General features: G+C 45.8%; 1 protein-coding gene across 3 annotated transcripts in view; it reads left to right on the forward strand.

The window, feature by feature from the left end:
• The window catches only part of LOC102457986 (scaffold attachment factor B1), a 44,280-nt gene that overhangs the window by 22,660 nt on the left and 619 nt on the right, over positions 1-21,001 (forward strand). For all 3 annotated transcript variants that reach the window (XM_075903089.1, XM_075903090.1, XM_075903091.1), the window contains exons 12-20: positions 909-1,039; positions 1,736-1,827; positions 2,378-2,484; positions 4,922-5,215; positions 7,007-7,144; positions 7,685-7,727; positions 9,509-9,630; positions 20,319-20,431; positions 20,903-20,954. In XM_075903089.1, the coding sequence (XP_075759204.1) occupies positions 909-1,039; positions 1,736-1,827; positions 2,378-2,484; positions 4,922-5,215; positions 7,007-7,144; positions 7,685-7,727; positions 9,509-9,630; positions 20,319-20,431; positions 20,903-20,954 (1,092 nt within the window). The remainder of the gene's footprint in view (positions 1-908; positions 1,040-1,735; positions 1,828-2,377; positions 2,485-4,921; positions 5,216-7,006; positions 7,145-7,684; positions 7,728-9,508; positions 9,631-20,318; positions 20,432-20,902; positions 20,955-21,001) is intronic.

A 21,001-nucleotide genomic window follows, 5' to 3' on the forward strand; every position in this document is an offset into this window, starting at 1 on the left:
TGTGATAACCGACAGTTGTAGATGAGATGTTCAAGTTTCTGTTCCCATGATTCATTCTCTTTAGTGCCACACTGCTTTTCATTTTAGGAATACTTAAGGAGCAAGAAGAGTTCAGTTGAGTCCTCGCCTTTAAATGTATTTTGAAGCATAACTCTCTTGTCAAATGCTGCTTAATAACTCGTTTTGGGTTTTGTTTAATTTAGCCCTCACTTCTGGAAGCTTTTAATTCCCTGTGAGACTTGCTTTTGTGTTCAGCAGCTGTGCTATAAAAATTCTATTAGATTTAACATTGGTTGCCATGTTTTCTCTCGGTATGTTTACACTTCCACAATAAGTTGACTTAAAGTGTGCAACTCCAGCTACATGAATAACATAGCTGGAGTCACTGTACCTTAGATCAAGTTACTGCAGAAGCTATGCTGCGGGGGGGTCAGTGAAAGAAACTCCCATCATAAGGTAGAGTACGAGGGTCAACTGGAGAGTGATCTTCAGTTGATTTGGCAGGGCTTCACTAGACATGCCAAATGGACTGCTGGTGGATTAATACCAGTGCACGAATCTTGGCTGTAGTGTGGATCTGACGTCTGGCGTTAGGCACTGTAGGGTGTATGTTTTCCTATTGTGTATAGTTCAGCTATCCTGATCTTATGGTAGGCCAAAATTCTTTGAAGTTGTATTGTTGGTGCTGATCTTTTTCACTCATGCCAACAAAAATTGGCATTTTCCAATATCAGTGTCATAGTACATACGCATCTATTCCAACTTAAACCAGTGCCTTATATGTAAAAGGATATTTACATCAGTCTGCTTTTTTGCTCAGACTTTCTGCACATTGATATTATTTGTCAGTGTGGTGTTGGCTTTTTCCCTTCACATTTAAATCTGTTTCTTTTGTATATACCTGGCAGTGTTAAAAAGGATGAAAAGGCTGACCAACAAGATGATGGTAAGAAAACAGAAGGAAAAGATGAAAAAGAAGAGAAGGATAAAGATGAGCTGATATCTGGATCATCAGATCAACTGAAGTCTACAAAATCAGGTAATTTGACTGCTGTTCTATTATACAACATTAAGCATGATTCATGTAGATGCTTACATTTGGGTCTTCCCAAAACAAATAATTTAAATGTTTTGTAAAATCTTTTGGGATTATAAAATGGAAGGCAGTGTTTTGTTTTACTGTTTTAACTTCTCTTATGTCTCTATGAACATGTACAGTGGGTAATTTAAACATATATATCTTAGCATATTAAATAGTAAATAAAATTTATCTGTAACTAGTTGGTAGAAATCTGATGGAAACTGCCAAAATCGCAAAACTTAATGGACATCTTGCTTATGGATTCTGTTTCTTTTTGGCATAAGAGTCATTATTGAATGATTCAGATTATTCTGACAAGTGCATTTTATATTTAGTATCTGTTGGTTTTAGAAATTGAAACATATATAATTAGGTATTTACTATATGCCTGATTATTTTCATGTCAGGTTGCATGTAAAAGTCTTATTAGGTATCTGCTCCTGGTGTTCCTCAGTTTATAAAGTAGCAAAGATAAACTAAAAATGTTACTTTATTTTATGGGAGTAAATTACACAACGTATTCATAAGTCACTTACGTGAAACCGCATTTTAAAAAGGGGGCTAATGTTTAATCATTACATTTTGAGGACTTCTAGCATTGAAAGTTGTAGTTTCCATTATAAGATGTAATCTGCCTTTTTGCGGTTTGTGTAGGAAGTAAAGGAGCAGAGAGGATAGTAGTAATGGACAAATCCAAAGGAGAACCTGTTATTAGCGTGAAAACATCAACTACATCAAAAGAGAGAGTAAGTACGTTCAAAATTCCCAGTAGTAAAATAGCTTTTAAAAGGCTGACATCACAAACCTCCAATACTGCTCTCAAGCTAAGACATGTTTCTTTTGTGAATTTAGTCTGCATTTATAAATTAATGCAGAGACTATAAATAAGCTCTCAGACATACCATTTGGACATTAGGAAAAGGTTCCTAACTGTCAGGATAGTCAAACACTGGAATAAGTTGCCCAGGGAGGTTGTAGAATCCCCATCTCTGGAGATATTTAAGAGTGGGTTAGATAAGTCTATCAGGGATGGTCTAGACAGTATTTGGTCCTGCCGTGAGGGCAGGGGACTGGACGCAACGACCTCTTGAGTTCCCTTCCAGTCCTAGTATTCTATGATTTGTGAAAGGAGGGGATGTTATGAGTGTTCTATTATATGAGTGTTGTTTGTGTTATCATAATTGTGTTCTTACAAATGCACTCCAGTTAGCCTTTATCGTGTTGTTTGTGTTATCATAATTGTGTTCTTACAAATGCACTCCAGTTAGCCTTTATCAACTTTTATATTTGCCATAGAGCCTTAAGAGCCAGGACCGTAAATCAGAAAGCAAAGAGAGACAAGGTATTGTGCCATTCGACAAAATCAAAGCACAGCGAAAAATTAGAGAGGCGGAACAACGCCGGTAAGTTCAATGGCAAAGTTGTTTGGAATTTTTTTCTTTGTAGAACTTTGGTGATTTACTCACTAGAGCTGGGTAAAAGAGATATAGTCCCTTCATCATTTGTATTTTAAGTATAGTTAATTTTTTTTATTTAGTTGAGCATTGCACATGCAGATATCTGCTATTAGATCACACACCGGGAAGCCACAAGCCACAGAAGAGACTGCAAAGCACTGAATGTTGGAATTATTTATATAATCTCTGGAGTTGAACATGCAGTGTGACATTGTGTGAAAACATTGCTTGAATTGTCCTCTTCTTCCTTTTCCATTTACTACCTCTGTTTAATGTTAAGTGTTCTCTGCTGTTTGGCTCAGGGTACACAGATTATCAGGCAAGAGCGAGGAAAATTCCCCAAAACAATTTCATCCTCAGAAGAAGAAACAATGAGGAGTCCTGTGGCACTTACAGACTAAACTGGGGTGGGCAAAAGGGCCACGTGCTCCTTACAGGGCCGGAGGAGGTTTTGCGCGCTCCCCTGCTCCCAGGCCAATCAGAGCCTGGGGGCGGAGGAGTGCGAGAAGCCTCCATCCTGGCCCTGCCCTATGAGGAGCATGCAGCACTTAGAAGTGCTGCCTGCTCCTGGCAGGGCAGGAGAAGACTTCACACACTCCCCTATCCCCAGGTCCTGATTGGCCTGGGGGCGGGGGAGCACACGAAGCCTCCTCCAACCCTGCCAGGAGCACGTGGCACTCTTACGTGCTGTGCAGGGTGGGGTCAGAGCAGAGGAAACTTTGTATGCGCTGTCTCCCCCAGGCCCTGATTGACCAGGAGGTGGGGGAGTGTGGGAAGTCTCCTCCCAGCCAGGGGCATGGACCCCTAACGGGAAGTGTGGGACAGGCAAAGGCACTCCCCACCCCCAGACCAATCGTGGTCTGGGGGTGGGGAACCCGGAAGTAACCTGGCCCTGCCCTTTCCACTCGAGGCCCCATCCCTTCCAGTGTTGCCCGGGGCTACTTCAGAAATTTTTGAAGTAGCCCCCAGGAAACAAATTATTGCCCACCCCTCGACTAAACAGATCTAAGGTGCCACAGGACTTATTTTTTTTGCAGATACAGACTAACCTGGGGTACCCCTCTGAGAACTGAGAAGGAAGATTTTGTCTCAAAATTATGCAGAGCTCCATACAGACCCATTCCATCCAGCAGCATGAACTTTTGGTTTCCTTTTAGATGACTCGCCTTGTCACAGCATTCAAAGTCTGCAAGTAATTTGAAATGTTAAAAAAGTTGGTTACGTGTGTATACAAAGTACAGTAAAACTCCAATACTCCGGCATCCTGTTGTCCAGCACTCCTGATACTCCGGCATCAAAATGTCAAGCTCTCCCATCCAGCTGATTAAAAAGCTGGCCGCTCAGTGCATATGCCAGCTGTACCGGGAAGGAACATAAGACTGGGGGGGAGGGGAGTGGGATCGGGTTACAACATGGAGAAGAGCGTTTTGCTTCAGCTAAGGGGAAAGGAGGGAGGGAGGGGGAGGAAAATTGGGTCCCGGCCAGCTGTTAAGCCGTGCAGCTGCCGATACTCCAGCATATTTGATAATCCAGCACCACCTAGGTTCCAAAGGTGCTGGATTATCAGAAGTCATCTGTATATGTTCATGTATACTACTACTAAACCCTTGTACTACAGTGGAGCATAGTTGTCTACAAGTCTCCTCCACTTGACTGTCTCTAGACAAAACTTCCAGCTAACTCCAGCTAGAAGTATCTGTATCATGTATTATATAAAAATGGTTTACTAACCATCCCTCAAAGTTGCTTTCTTTGTGTCCTTTCAATTCATAGAGGGACACAGTGCAGAAACTTATTTGTATGGTCCTTCTTTCATAGTGTTTTATAAAAGGATATAGGTCATACTTTGTCCATATTCTGAATTCGTCGATCTTTACTCCATCTTAATCCGTGCATCCATTTCCCACCCTTTGCAAACATCACAGCTAATCTGGGGAAGGATAGATCTGAGTAGGATTTAAAAAAACTCTTACATAATAGATTAGACTCTGAATTCAGTTTTAAACCTTCTTGATGGGAAAAGAGGGGGTTACCCACCTGTAAGGGGAGTTCTTAGCCTTTGCAGATTCACACTAACCAACCCTCCTTTCCTGCTTCTTCACAGTCCTGGGATATTTTGAGTTATAGGAATGAACTTAGGGCATTTAGGATCATGGTCCTTTGACCTCGCACCTAATGTTCAGATCTGTGAGGATGTGCATGCTTCTGCGGAGGTGATATAATTGAATTCCGGTTACAGGTGAGCATTAGTGCTGTTTACCTCATAGCCTGGTTAAAGGAAACTCACAACACAAATCTAGAATTACTGCAGTTCTTATTTTTAGGGTTCATTTTCAGTGTTGAAGGGTTAAACCTTTGGCCTTCTTTCATGCTATTTATATAGTACCCGTGAGCGTCGTGAGAGACAGCAGCATTTGCAAACCATACGGGAACGAGAAGAAAGAGATAGGCTTGAGATAGCTCGAGAGCGACTGCAAATTGAAAGAGAGCGTCTTGAACGAGAGCGGATGGAAAGAGAACGCCTGGAGAGAGAGCGGATGCACATAGAACATGAAAGGAGACGAGAACAGGATCGCATCCAACGAGAAAGAGAGGAGTTGCGTCGTCAGCATGAGCAGCTTCGCTATGAACAGGAACGAAGATCTTCATTGAGAAGACCGTATGACATAGATGGGAGGTAAAAACTACACAGACAGTGAGTTAATGATTTACCCTTTATTTATGCTAGCAGTCCTTAGATTCTCTCTTCCAGAAACAACCAAGAGAGCTGCATAGACAGACATTCATTAAAGGGCTTTTGTGTCAAATGTTCCATTAGATTCCATGCAAAACTGTTAGACTTAAACAGTTCAGACAGGAAACATTCTTTCAGTACATTAAATTGTTCATATAGTTACCTATAAGTGTTCACTCTGAATTGGAAAAAACCCTCCAAATATAGTAAATTAGAAGATCCATGTAGTCACATGAAATCTAGCTGAGTATGTATCTTCCTGTGTTGCTGATAGGAATCTCATTTTGACTGGAGTTAAAGCAGTCTGTTTTAGGGAAGTTAAATATCGAGTAATCGACTAAATGAATAGTCGATGCAGTTTGCATCGACTATTCGGTTAGTCAGTAGAGTGCTTCCACTTTTGCAGTATAGCAACAAACCTACAGCTGTTGCTACACTTCAAAGGCGAAAGAGCCACAACTCCCCTGCTGACTCTGGGCTCCATGCGGCACTGCCACTTTGAAATGCTGTCGGGAGCCTGTTGCACATGGTGTTTCAAAGTGGCAGCACCATGTGGAGCCCAGGTCAGCAGGGGAGTCCCCAGCTGATCCTGGGCTCCACACAGCACTACTGCTTTGAAGTACTTCCCCCGCTCCCACCACCACCACTGCCTCGTCTGTTTCATGAGGTCTTTGGGGAAGAAATAGACTGAGCATTTGTTCACAGCATGCTGTGGTGCAAAGCTACCTTGTGCTAGCCTGCCATGCAGCTGTCTCTCTGGACCCTGCTGCTGTCCACTAGGTTTCCTTGTAAGCTGCTAAAGGGGTAGATCAAAGCACAGTGGGAAACTTCTAGGGTGCAGCATCAGAATCTACATATCTAGTACGTGGCAGGTTAATTACCTGATAGATTTACATCCCAATGTGCCCTGCACCAATAGTTCACATTGGCTTCGTAACAGTTGGACTAATGACAGTAGAAAATCATAAAACAAGTGTAGATCTTGTTTCAGCACATGTAGAGATTAAGATAAAGATTGATATAGATTAAAGCAGTTTTTTTCTGAAACTCAAAGCAAAGATACCATTTTGGCAAATCAGACTTTAATGTAAATTATTAACCCACAGAATAGAAATTGGAATAATGTATTTCCTTAAAGTAGATTCAAAGCTGGCTCCCTGTGCATACCAGCTTCTGCATCCTTCTTTCCCCCTCACTCCCTCCTCCCCAGGGGCGAGGAGGGATGCATGTAATCACGGATGTTAACTAATGTGCCCAGACTCATTGGTTAACCATATAAATGGCTACAATTTCACATCCCTAGTTCACATATTGTAATTCATAACTTTCATTGCCTCAGTTGTGCTGTATTCCTTTCTTGTAGGGCAGGGGACTGGAGCTGATGACCTCTCGAGGTCCCTTCCAGTTCTATGATTTTATGTATGTCACCTTTCCTCATCTGTTAAGCTATGTCTGCACTACCAGGTTATTTTGTAATGAGCTCATTCCTCTTCACAAGCAGGAGTTATTTTGAAATAACAAGTTTGGTAGTGTGGATGCTCACGTTATTTCAAAATAAGGGGAGTTATTTTGAAATTACTCCCCAGTGTAGACATGCCCTAAGAAAATATCTTATCCTGTCACAATTATACTTATCTTAAAAAAAAAAAAAAAAGTAGTAACTGAAAGAGAGAACGAACAGTAAAACCATTTTCTATTAACTCAATGCTGTATGAAATCTGTATTTTGTTGTAGACGAGATGACTCCTACTGGCCAGAGGCAAAGCGCATGGCGATGGACGACAGATACCATTCTGATTTCAGCCGCCAAGACCGCTTCCATGATTATGACCATAGGGATCGTGGCCGCTACCAAGACCATCCTATGGACAGGTTAGCGATTTGTTTTCCTACATTGTCTGAAATCAGGTAAAGGCAATACTATATGTTTAAATGTTCTGGACCATCAACTAAAAGCTTCCAGCAATCTTAGTTAAAATGCGGAGCATAGCATTACATGAAAAACTTAATGTAACAGGAATCATAAAGTCCCTGAAATAGCAGTGAGAGCACCCAGGATTTTTTTTCCCATGACTAATTGGTTTCTTTTGTATTTGTGTATTCCCAATGTTTCAAGTCAAAGTTGCAATGTTTTAAAAGCTTGTTTTAACAAGTAGACAAGATAAATGTCTTTATACAATGAATATTATGTTTACCTTCTTGTGTTGGGAGTGACTTCTTTTTAAACTGGCCAGAATGTTTCACAGTTTCCATGTTTGCATGTGGAATTTGATACTTTGTAAAGATTGAGAATCTGCAGTTACAACAGAAACTTGATCTCAGAAGCTGTGATAATATTGTTCTAAATACTTTGTATAAATTACAATTTAATAATGTTATTGCAAGACTCTGATGAGAATTGCTCCTTTTCAGGAGAGAAGGATCAAGAACAGCGATGGGGGATCGTGATGGGCAGGTGAGTTGTATGTGGATACTGGCCTAGAGTAGAATAAATAAACATAAAAGCACTTGAGTAATCTGATTACTGGTTCTATTTTGACACACAGATACATCAGAGGTAATTTCACTGTCACTATGCTATACTGAGACACTAGTTAGTTGTGTTTAAAGTGTATCAAAAGGATGCATAGAAAATGCAAAGGCACAACACAGATAAAAGTGAGTAAGGAAGTAATTGGAAGACTTAATTCCACAAAGTAACATCCGAGTTAAACTAGGCCAGAATGAAATTGATAAAGTCTTGAAGTTGTTTAGAGGAAAATTTTTGCTCCGGTGTTGATGCTCCTTGATGGGTTTTCTGGGTACAGTTTATTGACCTGTGTGACGTAGTGGGGGGGAACTTGCTGGTTCTATGGGTTGGTGGTAACCCCACTAGCTGTAGGTCCTCCAGCTGACTGAGCACTCTGGCCGCCTCCTGGTTCAGTGCGGGGATGAGCTCCTGCAGCCAGTCAGCTGGGGGGACCCGTTGCAGTCCACAGGCCCTCTCAAAGGAGCTGAGGAACCCGTCTATCTCGCCCATGTCCTTCAGTTGGGCCACCACGAGCCTCTCCAAGCGTCTGGCAGTCCTGGGGCCCATCCATTCTTGGCGCAGCCGGTGCCCCGCCGGTTCTCCGCTCTGCCATGGCCAACTCATGCTGTCGCTGCCTCTCTCGATCTTGGCGCTCCTTCTCTCGGTCCTGGCGGTCCCTCTCTCGGTCCTCTACTTCCAATTCCTTGATCCGCAGCTGGATCTCCAGCTGCCACAGCTCCGCTGGGCTGGCCCCTGCCCTAGATGGGCTACAGCTTGCAGGCCTCCTGGGGGAAGCTGTCTCATCTCTCCAGTGGGTTCCATCACTTCTCCCCCTCTCTGAGCCTGACACACTCTCAGGAGGGGTCTGGCTGCTTCCCCTGGGGACAAGATCCTGACCCTGTGGCTGGTCATTCTCTTCCAGCTGGGCAATCAGCTGGGCCTTAGTTGCTTTCTGCACAGGCAAGCCCCTCTCTCTGCACAGCTTCACCAGCTCTGCCTTCAAGAGTTGGGCGTAGGCCATCTGCCCGCTGGTCCCCTCGGTGCAGACTCACCAGTCTAGTGCTGCAGCGCCCCACGATTCCCCGGAACCGCTTCGCTCTGTCTCCAGCATGCCTGGCTACCGGGCTCTTGCTTCTACTGCGCCTTGTTGCTCGCCGCTGGAAGCTTCATTCACGGGGTGCAGTGCATCCCACTTCTGACACCAGTGTGACGGCGCGATGGGGGTCCCCCGTCTCCTGCACCCCCGAAATGGCACGAACAGACTCCGCCAGCCAGTAGAATAGAGGTGGTTTATTGCTTCCCCAGTATACAGCACAGCACAGATGTCATCAGGTTACAGAGCAGGCCTAGGATGCCTCAGCCCCCCTTGATATGGGGTAGGGGTCTCGGCTTCTAAACCCCCCAGCCTTTGCTGAGGCTGCTTCCTCCATGCTCCCAGACAGAAACTAACTCACTCTCCTCCAGCCCTGCCCCCCAGCCAGGGCAGCATTCACCTTCCTTTGTTCCTCTCCATGGGGGTTAGCTGGTCGGACCGGTTGAGAGGGCCTCTTTGCATAATGACCCATCCCTGTCCTTCTGGGCTGTGATACCGGCGGCAGCCAGTGGGGTTACCACCGACCCATAGAACCAGCAAGTTCCGCCCCCCCCCCCCCCCCCCCCCCCACTATGTCACAACCTGCTCTTAACAACTTGAGGATCAGGTCCAATATGTCCCATTTGCCTTTCAGCATTATCCAGACGAGCGCCATGGAGGACCAGATCGTCATTCACGAGACTCACGGGATAGTTGGAGTGGCTATGGGTCTGACCGAAGAATGAGCGAAGGGAGAGGGATACCTCCACAGTCTCGGTTAGTATGTGTAAAGGAAGGCAGACATTCACTAGCACTTGAAACACTCATGCTTCTTTGAAACTTAGTCAACTTTTTGAAGGGTGATATTAGGGAAGCAGTTTTGACAGAGTATAAATCATCTCTCCAAATAGTTTCACTAATGGTCTCTTCTATCCTGAATGTACAATGGATTTACATAAGAACATAAGAACGGCCGTACTGGGTCAGACCAAAGGTCCATCTAGCCCAGTATCCTGTCTGCCGACAGTGGCCAGCACCAGGTGCCCTAGAGAGGGTGGACTGAAGACAATGATCAAGTGATTTGTCTCCTGCCACCCTTCTCCAGCCTCTAACAGAGGCCAGGGACACGGTTTCTATCCCCTGGCTAATAGCCTTTTATGGACCTAATCTCCATGAAATTATCTAGCTTCTCTTTAAACTCTTTATAGTCCTAGCCTTCACAGCCTTCTGTGGCAAGGAGTTCCACAGGTTGACTACACACTGTGTGAAGAACTTTCTTTTATTAGTTTTAAACCTGCTACCCATTAACTTAATTTGGTGTCCTCTAGATCTTCTATTATGGGAAGTAATAAATAACTTTTTTTTATTCGCCCTCTCCATACCTCTCATGATTTTATATACCTCTATCATATCGTTTTAACCGCTGTTTATATGGGACCCATTCCAAACCCCTAATTATTTTAGTTGCCCTTTTCTGAATCCTCTCCAAGGCCAAAATATCTTTTTTGAGGTGAGGAGACCACATCTGTACACAGTATTCAAGATGTGGGCGTACCACAGTTTTATACAGGGGCAGTAAGATATTCTGTGTCTTATTTTCTATCCCTTTCTTAATAATTCCTAGCACCCTATTTGCCTTTTTGACCGCCACTGCACACACTGTGGAAGTTTTCAGAGAACTATCCACGATAACTCGAAGATCTCTTTCCTGATTAGTCATAGCCAGATTAGCCCCCATCATACTGTACGTATAGTTGGGGTTATTTTTCCCGATGTGCATTACTTTACACTTATCCACATTAAATTTCATTTGCCATTTTGTTGCCCAATCACTCAGTTTGGTGAGATCTATTTGGAGTCCCTCGTAGTCTGCTTCTGTCTTGACTATCCTAAACAGTTAGGTATCATCCACAAACTTTACCACCTCACTGCTTACCCCTTTCTCCAGATCATTTCTGAATAAGTTGAACAGGATTGGTCCCAGGACTGACCCTTGGGGGACACCACTAGTTACCCCTCTCCATTCTGAAAATTTACCATTTATTCCTACCCTTTGTTTCCTGTCTTTTAACCAGTTCGCAATCCAAGAAAGGACTTTTCCTCTTATCCCATGTCAATGTAATTTACACAAGAGCCTTTGGTGAGGGACCTTGTCAAAGGCTTTCTGAAAATCTAAGTATACTATACCTACTGGATCCTCCTTGTCTGCATGTTTAACCCCTTCAAAGAACTCTAATAGATTAGTAAGACACAATTTCCCGTTACAGAAACCATGTTGACTTTTGTCCAACAAATTACGTTCTTCTACATGCCTCACAATTTTATTCTTTGCTATTGTTTCGACTAATTTTCCGGTACTGACGTTAGACTTACCAGTCTGTAATTGCCAGGATCGCCTCTAGAGCCCTTTTTAAATATTGGTGTCACGTTAGCTACCTTCCAGACATTAGGTATGGAAGCCGATTTAAAGGATAGGTTACATACCACAAATAATAGTTCAGCAATTTCACATTTGAGTTCTTTTAGAACCCTTGGATGAATGCCATCCGGTCCTGGAGATTTGTTAACATTAAGTTTTCTATTTGTTCCAAAACATCCTCTAATGACACTTCAATCCGGGACAGTTCCTCAGATTCATCACCCACAAAGGACGGTGCAGATTTGGGAATCTCCCGAACGTCCTGAGCCTTGAAGACTGAAGCAAAGAAATCATTTAGTTTATCTGCAATGGCTTTATCGTCCTTGATTGCGCCTTTCATATCTCGATCGTCTTGGGGACCCACAGGTTTTTTAGCAGGCTTCCTGCTTCTAATGTACTCAAAAAACGTTTTATTTCTTTTTTTTTGGCTACCTGTTCCTCAAACTCCTTTTTTTGCTTTTCTTATTACTTATTTACACTTGATTTGACAGTGTTTATGTTTCTTTCTATTTATCTCACTAGGATTGGACTACTGCTTCTTAAAAGATGCCTTTTTGTCCCTCACTGCTTCTTTTACATAGTGGTTAATCCATGGTGACTCTTCTTTAGGTCTCTTGCTATGTTTTTTAATTGGGGGTAAACATTTAAGTTGGGCCTCTATTGTGGTGTCTTTAAAAAGTTTCCATGCAGCTTGCAGGGATTTGGCTCTAGTCACTGTGCCTTTTAATTTCTGTTTAATTAACCTCCTCGTTTTTGTGTAATTCCCCTTTTTGAAATTAAATGCCAGAGTGCTGGACTGCTGAGGTGTTCTTCCCACCACAGGAATGTTAAATGTTGTTATATTATGGTCACTATTCCCAAGCGGTCCTGTAACAGTTATCTTCTGGACCTGATCCTGAGTTCCACTCAGGAATAAATCGAGAATTGCCTCTCCCCTTGTGGGTTCCTGTACCAGCTGCTCCAAGAAGCAGTCATTTAAGCCACTGAGAAATTTTATCTCTGCTTCTCTTCCTAAGGTGACATATATCCAGTAAATATGGGGATAATTAAAATCCCCCATTATTATAGAGTTCTTTATTTTGGTAGCCTCTCTGATCTCCCTCAGCATTTCAATGTCAGTATTGCTGTCCTGGTCAGGTGGTTGATAATATATCCCTACTGCTAATTTCTTCTTATTGGAGCATGGAATTACTAACCATAGCGTTTCTGTTGAACTTGTTAATTCATTTACTATTTTTTATTTCATTTGATTCTACATTATCTTTCACGTACAGTGCCACTCTGCCACCCACCCGGCCTGCTCTATCCTTTCGATATATTTTATATCCCGGTATGTTTGTGTCCCACAGATTTTCCTCATTCCACCAGGTTTCAGTGATGCCTATTATGTCAATCTTCTCCTTTAATACGAGGTACTCTAGTTCACCCATCTTATTAATCAGACTCCTAGCATTTGTGTAGAAGCACTTTAAAAATTTGCCACTGCTTATTAGTCTGCCCTTCTCTGATGCATTGGATTCCTTTATATGCAGTTGTTTGTCTGCTCTGTCCCATGGTTTGTCCTTTCCCCTCCTTTCTTTCTGACTACAGCTTAGAGAATCTCTATCAATGGATTCTACTCTAAGAGAAAGTGACGAGGAGTCCTGTGGCACCTTATAGACTAACTGAAGTGTAGGAGCATAAGCTTTCGTGGGCAAAGACCCACTTCGTCAGATGCATGGGAATAATTTGAGAAAAATTTGCATAATTTGGGAAAAACATGCATCTGACGATGTGGGTCTTTGCCCACGAAAGCTTATGCTCCTACACTTCAGTTAGTCTATAAGGTGCCACAGGACTCCTCGTCGCTTTTGCAGATTCAGACTAACACGGCTACCCCTCTGATACTCTAAGAGAAGTCTCCATCCGATTTATGTGCCTCGAGATATCCGCAACCTTCACACCAGGCAGACAAGTGACCATATGGCTCTCCCGGTCATCACAAACCCAACTATCTATGTTTCTAACGATCAAATCACCCACTACTAACATCTGCCTCTTCCTAACAACTGGCGTTCTCTCCCCCTCAGAGGTATCCTCAGTGCGAGACGATACCGCAACATCCTCTGGAAGGAGGGTCCCATCTACAGGATGGTTTCCCTCTGTTCCCATTGACTGCTCTGTTCCCTTGAGACTTTCATTCTCTTAAGAGCACTGGGGCTCTGTGACGACGCGTCGGGATTTTCCCATCTCCTGCACCCTGAAATGGCATGAACAGACTTCACCAGCCAGTAGAATGGAGGTTGTTTATTGTTCCTCCAGCACAGCGCAGCACAGATGTAATCTGGTTACAGGAACTGAGGTTAAGAGGCCTCAGTGCCCCCCTTGAGATAGGGGAGTCCCAGCCCCTCTCCCCAGCTCCTTCTCCCCTGCTTTCCAGACAGGAACTCACTTCCCCTCTTCCAGCCCTGCCCACAGCCAGGGCAGCATTCCACCTCCCTTTGTTTCTCCCCATGGGGGGCCGCAGGTCAGACAGGTTTTTGAGTCACCTTTGCATAATTAGGTTTTCCCTGCTGGGTCTTGCTCCAGACAGCAGAGGTCACCACAGCCCAGCAAGTACCCCCACTACGTCACAGTTCTCCCCCCTCCGAGAGCGAACTGAGCAGGGTCACTCCGCTCGTGACCTAGGGAAGTTCGGGCCCCTCGCTACGGGACAGCGCGTCGGCGATGATGTTGGCGCTCCCCTTGACGTGGATCACTTCCATGTCGTAGTCCTGTAGGAGCAGGCTCCACCGCAGCAGCTTGGCGTTGGTCCCTTTCATCTGGTGTAGCCAGGTCAGGGGGCAGTGGTCGGTGAACACCGTGAAACGCCGGCCAAACAGGTACGGCTGCAGCTTTTGCAGGGCCCACACCATGGCCAGGCATTCCCTCTCTTCGGTCGCGTAGCTCCGCTCCCGGGGCAACAGCTTCCTGCTCAGGTACACGATGGGGTGACGTTCCCCTTTCTCGTCCGCCTGCATCAGCACCGCCCCCAGCCCGGTGTCCGAGGCGTCCGTAAACACGATAAAGGGCTTGTCAAAGTCCGGGTTTACCAACACTGGGGCCTTGGCCAGGGCTTCCTTCAGTGCACAGAGAGCCCTCTGGCACTGCTCCGTCCAGACCACCCTGTCTGGCCTCCCCTTCCTGCACAGCTCTGTGATCGGGGCAGCGATGGAGCTGAAGTTGGGCACAAACCTCCGGTAGTACTCCGCCATCCCAATGAAAGCCTGGACCTGCTTCTTGGTCTGGGGCACAGGCCAGTCCCGGATGGCCTCCACTTTGGCTGGCTCTGGCTTCAAGCAGCCACTCCCCACCTTATGGCCCAGGTAGGACACTTCGGCCATTCCAACCTTGCACTTCCCAGCCTTTACGGTCAGCCCAGCCTCCCTCAGCCGATCCAGTACCTGGCTGACCTGGGCCACGTGGTCCTCCCAGGACTGGCTGAAGACGCAGATGTCATCAATGTACGCTAGGGCACAGTTCTCCATTCCCCGCAGCAGTTGGTCCACCAGGCGCTGGAAGGTGGTCAGCGCCCCTTTGAGGCCGAAGGGCAGGACCAGGAACTCATAGAGCCCCAGCGGCGTGATGAAAGCCGATTTCAGACTGGCCTCCTGGACTAGCGGCACCTGCCAGTAGCCCTTGGTGAGGTCCAGGGTGGTGAGGTAGCGAGCTCCCCCCAGCTTGTCCAGGAGCTAGTTGGGCCTTGGCATCGGGTAGGCGTCGGACACCATGATGGCGTTGAGCTTCCGGTAGTCCACGCAGAACCGGATCGACCCATCCTTCTTGGGAACCAGCAACACGGGAGAGGCCCAGGGGCTGGAGGATGGCTGGATCACCCCCAGGGCCAACATGTCCTGGACCTCTCTCTCCAGGTCCTGGACTGTTTTCCCTGTGGACAAGATCCTGGCTCTGTGGCTGGTCATTATCTTCCAGCTGGGTAATCAGCTGGGCCTTGGTTGCTTTCTGCACAGGCAAGCCCCTCTCTCTGCACAGCCCCACCAGCTCTGCCTTCAAGAGTCGGGCGTAGGCCATCTGCCCGCTGGTCCCCTAGGTGCAGACTTACCAGTCTAGTGCTGCAGCACCCCACGATTCCCCGGAACCGCTTCGCTCTGCCTCCAGCATGCCTGGCTCCAGGGCTCTTGCTTCTACGGCGCCTTGTCGCTTGCCGCTGGGAGCTTCATCCACGGGGTGCAGTGGATCCCGCTCCTGACACCAGTGTGACGACGCGTCGGGATTTTCCCATCTCCTGCACCCCGAAATGGCATGAACAGACTTCACCAGCCAGTAGAATGGAGGTTGTTTATTGTTCCTCCAGCACAGCGCAGCACAGATGTAATCTGGTTACAGGAACTGGGGTAGAGGCCTCAGTGCCCCCCTTGAGATAGGGGAGTCCCAGCCCCCCTCCCCAGCTCCTTCTCCCCTGCTTTCCAGACAGGAGCTCACTTCCCCTCTTCCAGCCCTGCCCACAGCCAGGGCAGCATTCCACCTCCCTTTGTTTCTCCCCATGGGGGGCCGCAGGTCAGACAGGTTTTTGAGTCACCTTTGCATAATGAGGTTTTCCCTGCTGGGTCTTGCTCCAGACAGCAGAGGTCACCACAGCCCAGCAAGTACCCCTACTACGTCACAGGCTCTCAGACTGGAGGTGGGACAGTACTACAGTGTCCCGGAAAGTCTCATCAGCATAGCTTTCTACCTACCTGAGCTCCTCCAGTTCAGCAGGGCAGGTAATCATACGTGTTACACTCGACGCAATAAACAGGCTAGCCTCCACTCTGCTGCTGGGCTTCTGTCTCCATATTTCTTATGAATAAGTTTAAGTATAAACTGAGCTTCTTATTAAATGTCTGGAATATAGATTATTATAAAATGTCTGGAATATAGATTATGTTTAAAGAAGGTCAGGAGTCATTAGCACCCTCTAACCTCCCTGTTAGCTGCTCCTATTCGCAAGCTTCCAGGTCACTGACTCACAGCTTATAAAGTCCTGATAGCCCCTCCCCCTAACTGAGGCTTAGCCAATTAACAGAGACTTCTAGATTTCAAACTTTTTGGAAGCTCCTTCAAACAAACCAGACAAACTCAAGCTTCTCTCGCTCGCTCTCTCTCTCCCCCTTCCCTTCCCTCCTCCCCCCCCCCCCTCCAGACAACCACTTACCACAAGGGTCCCATATTTACTCCTCCTTTACCTGGAGAACTCCCTGTTAGCTGCTCCTGTTCACAATGTGCACATGTACATTTCAGAGATCTCTAATAAGTAGTTGCTGTATACAGTGTTTTGCCTATATTCACAGTTCTCTTGTAAAGTTTCTTTTCAAGTTCAAATATGATTGACCCTGGTGCTCCTGAAATGTTTTGAAGAGGGAGTAAGCTACAGCAAGTGGACTGGATTTGGGACTGGTAAATGGAAGAGAAACCAAACTCTTAATGGAAAACACAGTATGGGACTAGGAATCTGACCCGTTTTGTTTAACTATCATGCCAATCTTAAGCATGAATTGAGATTTTCCAACTATATAATGGAGAACACTCAAAGGTAGTGAAATTATTCTTTTAATCTTTTATCACAGTATTAAGATTTACTGTGTATTTTACTTCTGTCTCATACATATTTATTCACCAGTTACACGGTGGGGTTTTACCTCTGATTTTCAGTTGAAATGGCAAGGACCAGCCTGGAAGGATATTTAGCTCCTTTCAGGGGAAAAAACAGTAAAAGTGCTTCCAAAGTTTTGTTAACTTTAAAATCAGATACTATTTGCTCTGAATAATCCCTCTGCAAAACACAGAATCCGAAGGCTGGAGGAGACCTTAAGAGGTCATCAAGTCCAGCCCCTTTCCCAAAGCAGGAACATCCCCAACTAAATCATCCCAGCCAGAACTTTGTAAAGCAGGGGCTTAAAAACCTCTAAGGATGGAGATTCCACCACCTCCCTAGGGAACCCATTCAAGTGCTTCACTACCTCCCTAGTCTAGTGAAATAGTTTTTCCTAATATCCAACCTAGACCTCCCCCACTGAAGCTTAAGACTATTTATTGCTCTTCATTCTGCCATCCGTCACAACGGAGAACAGCCTCTCTATATCCTTTTGGAATCCCCCTTCAGGTAGTTAAAGGCTGCTATCAAATCTCTCCTCTCTCTTCTGCAGACTAAATAAACCCAAGTCCCTGAGTCTCTCATACGTCCTGTGCTCCAGCCCTCTGCTGGACCCTCTCCAATGCCTCTACATCCTTTCTGTAGTGGGGGGCCCAGAACTGGACGCAATACTCCAGATGTGGCCTTACCAGAGCCGAATAAAGGGGAACAATCACTTCTCTAGATCTGCTGGCAGTGCTCCTAACGCATCCTAAAATGCCATTAGCTTTTTGGCTGCAAGGGCACACTTTTGACTTATATCCAGCGTCTCATCCACGGTAATCCTCAGGTCTTTTTCTGCTGAACTGCTGCTTAGCTGATCAGTCCCCAGCCTATAACAGTGCTTAGGATTCTTCCCCACTTGAAACTGACAGCCAGCTAGACATGGAGCCATTGATCATTACCTTTTGAGCCAAACAATCTAGCCAGTTTTCCATCCATTTTACAGTCAATTTATTCAATCCATACTTCCTTAACTTGCTGGCAATAATATTGCGGGAGGCCATATCAAAAGCTTTGCTAAAGTTAAGGGATATTACATCCACTAACTTCCCCATGTCCACAGAGCCAGTTACCTCCTCATAGAAGTTAACGAGGATGGTCAGGCGTGACTTGCCCTTGGTGAATCCATGCTGACTATTCCTGATCACTTTCTTCTCTTCCAAGTGCTTCAAAATGGATTCTTTGAGGATCCCCTCCATGATTTTTCTGGGGACTGAGGTGAGACTAAACAATCTGTAATTCCCTGGGCTGTCTTCCTTCCCTTTTTTTAAAGATGGGCACTACATTTGCCTTTTTCCAATCATCCAGGACCTCCCCTGATTGCCACAAGTTTTCAAAGATAATGGCCAATGGCTCTACTTCAGCCCACTCCCTCAGCACACTCGGATGCATTAGATCCGCCCCTATGGATTTGTGTGTCCAGTTTTTCTAAATAGTTCTTAACCTGTTCTTTCTCCACCGAGGGCTGCCCACCTCCTTCCCATACTGTGTTGCCTAGTGTGTTAGTCTGGGAGCTGACCTTGTCTGTGAAGACAGAGGCAAAAAAAGCGTTGAGTACTTCAGGATTTTCCAAGGTTCTCTGTCACTAGGTTACCTCCCTCATCTAGTAAGGGTCCCACATCCTCTTACTGCTAACATGCCTGTAGAAACTTTTCTTGTCTTTCACATCCCTTGCTAAGCTAGAATTCCAGTTGTGCTTTGGCATTCCTGATCACACCCCTGCATTGTTGAGCAATATATTTACACTCCTCCCTAGTCATCTGTCCAAATTTCCATTTCTTATAAGATTCCTCTTTGTGCTTAAGTTGGTCAAGGATTTCACTGCTAAGCCAAGCTGGTCACCAACCATATTTGCTTTTCTTACTGCGTATCGGGATGTTTGTGCTTGTGCTTTCAATGATGCTTCTTTAAAATGCTGCCTGCTCTCCTGGTCTCCTTTCCCCTTCATGATAGCATACCAGGGGTTCCTGCCCATCAGTTGTCTGAGGGAGTCAGTCTGTTTTTCTGGGGTGCAGAATCTGTATTTTGCTGCTCTTTCTTCCTTTGTCAGGATCCTGGAATCGACCATCTCATGATCACTACTTCACAGATTGTCACCCACCTCTACTTCCCTTATTAATTCCTCGCTGTTTGTGAGCAGCAGGTCAAGCTGCGCGTGTCCCCTGGTTGGTTCCTTCAGCACTTGTACCAGGAAGTTATCCCCAACATTCTCCAAAAACTTCCTGGATTGTCTGTGTATTAGTCTCCCAGCATGTCAGGGTGATTAAAGTCCTTCATGAGAACCAGGGCCTGTGATCTGGAAGCTTCTCTTAGTTGTCTGAAGAAAGTCTAGTCTACCTCCTCCACCTGATCTGGTGGTCTATAGCAGACACCAACTACAACATCACCTCTGTTGCTTCCGTCTTTAAGCTTAACCCAGAGACTCTCAATAGGCTTTTCACCTTCTATATACTGGAGCTCTAAGCAATCATACTGCTCTCTTACGTATAGTGTAACTCCTCTACCTTTTCTCTCCCACCTGTCCTTCCTGAACAGTGCTCCAGTCATGAGTCATCCCACCAAGTCTCCTTTATTCCAGTCCAATCATAGTTCTTTGACTGTGCCAGGACTTCTAATTCTTCCTGCTTGTTTCCCAGGCTTCTTGTGTTTGTGTGCAGACACCTTGGATAACTAGCTGATTGCCCTACATTCTCCATACGAATTGGGGGTCCTCCTCTGTTGCACCTTCCTCCTTGTGTTTTTTCCCAGTATCCCATTTCCCCACTTATCTCAGGGCTTAGGTCGCCATCCCGTGCCGAACCTAGTTCAAAGCTTTACTCGCTAAGTTTGCAAGCCTGCCCGCAAAGATGCTCTTCCCTCTCTTTGTTAGGTGGATCTCTTCCTAGCAATCTTTGTGCCAAGACATGACAACGTACGTTCAATTCTAATTACTGTATTGAGTTGGTCAGACTGGCCAGCCTGGATATTCGGAGAAGTCAATGGACATTAAGCTTTGTTGATTAAATAGGATTAAGGAAATCTTGTTTCCTCATTTGTAACATTAGGTGGCTTTTTCAGCAAGTTTATTACTACAGTATGGTGCAACAGATGATCATTGTGGATTCCAGATACGTTTGTGTCAATTATGTTAATATGTATATATGCAGGGCTCAACAAACTGCGGCAAGAGCTATTCACCAGCCCCGAACCGCGCATGTGCCAGACCAGTACTGCGAATGTGCGCGGCGCCAGTAAATGGGGCACACAGAGCAACCAGCTGAAATCTACGCGCCACGGGCGAGTAGAAACAGCGGTTTGTCGAACCCTGTGTATATGAATGAGATGTTATGTTTGGCTTCATGTGCTGTTGAATTGGTAGGAAACATACCTAAATGATTTTTCTTTCTTTGACAGGGATGGACGTGACTGGGGAGATCATGGTCGGAAATTTGAGGGGCATAAAGATCGCTCTTGGCAGAGCAGCACGGATGGAGGAATGATGGGACGGGATCATGAGAGATGGCAAGGTACACTTCTTGCTTTGTCACTAATTGCTTCTACACTTCTGATGCTAAACATAGTGTTATTAACATTAAGAAAGCAAAACTGGATATAAGGAGAACTAGGGGGCTGTGCCCCCTGATCATTGCACTCGCCAACCCCCCTCGGCCACAGAGGCCCCGGGGCGGCTCTCTCCACTGGGTCGCCTGGCGGGTCTTGCCGGGCTGCAGCAGGCCCAGTTCTCTCTCCCAGGGGGGTTGGCTGAAGGCCACGGAGCTCTACCCCACCCATCCACCCACCCCAAGCATGGGTGAGGGGGGAAGCCACATGGCTTGCGGCTACCTGGAGTGCGGGGGAGGAAGGGGGTGTGGGTGTAAAGGAGGCTGCAGGATGCAGAGTGACTCATGACGTCACTCTGTCGTGCAGGAAAAGGTTTTTTTTTTTATATAGAGATGGAGATAATAAAAGGAAATGCTTGAACTTTTTTTTATTTCTAGGTAGTAGTAGAGGCAGACCAAGCCATGCCATGCATCGTGGAGGCCTGTCAGGGTAAGCAGCTTTATCCCCAAGGGTAATTGGGACTTGTACCTCCTATT

This window comes from Pelodiscus sinensis, chromosome 19, assembly GCF_049634645.1.
Source record: "Pelodiscus sinensis isolate JC-2024 chromosome 19, ASM4963464v1, whole genome shotgun sequence".
In the NCBI taxonomy this organism is placed as follows: domain Eukaryota; kingdom Metazoa; phylum Chordata; order Testudines; family Trionychidae; genus Pelodiscus; species Pelodiscus sinensis.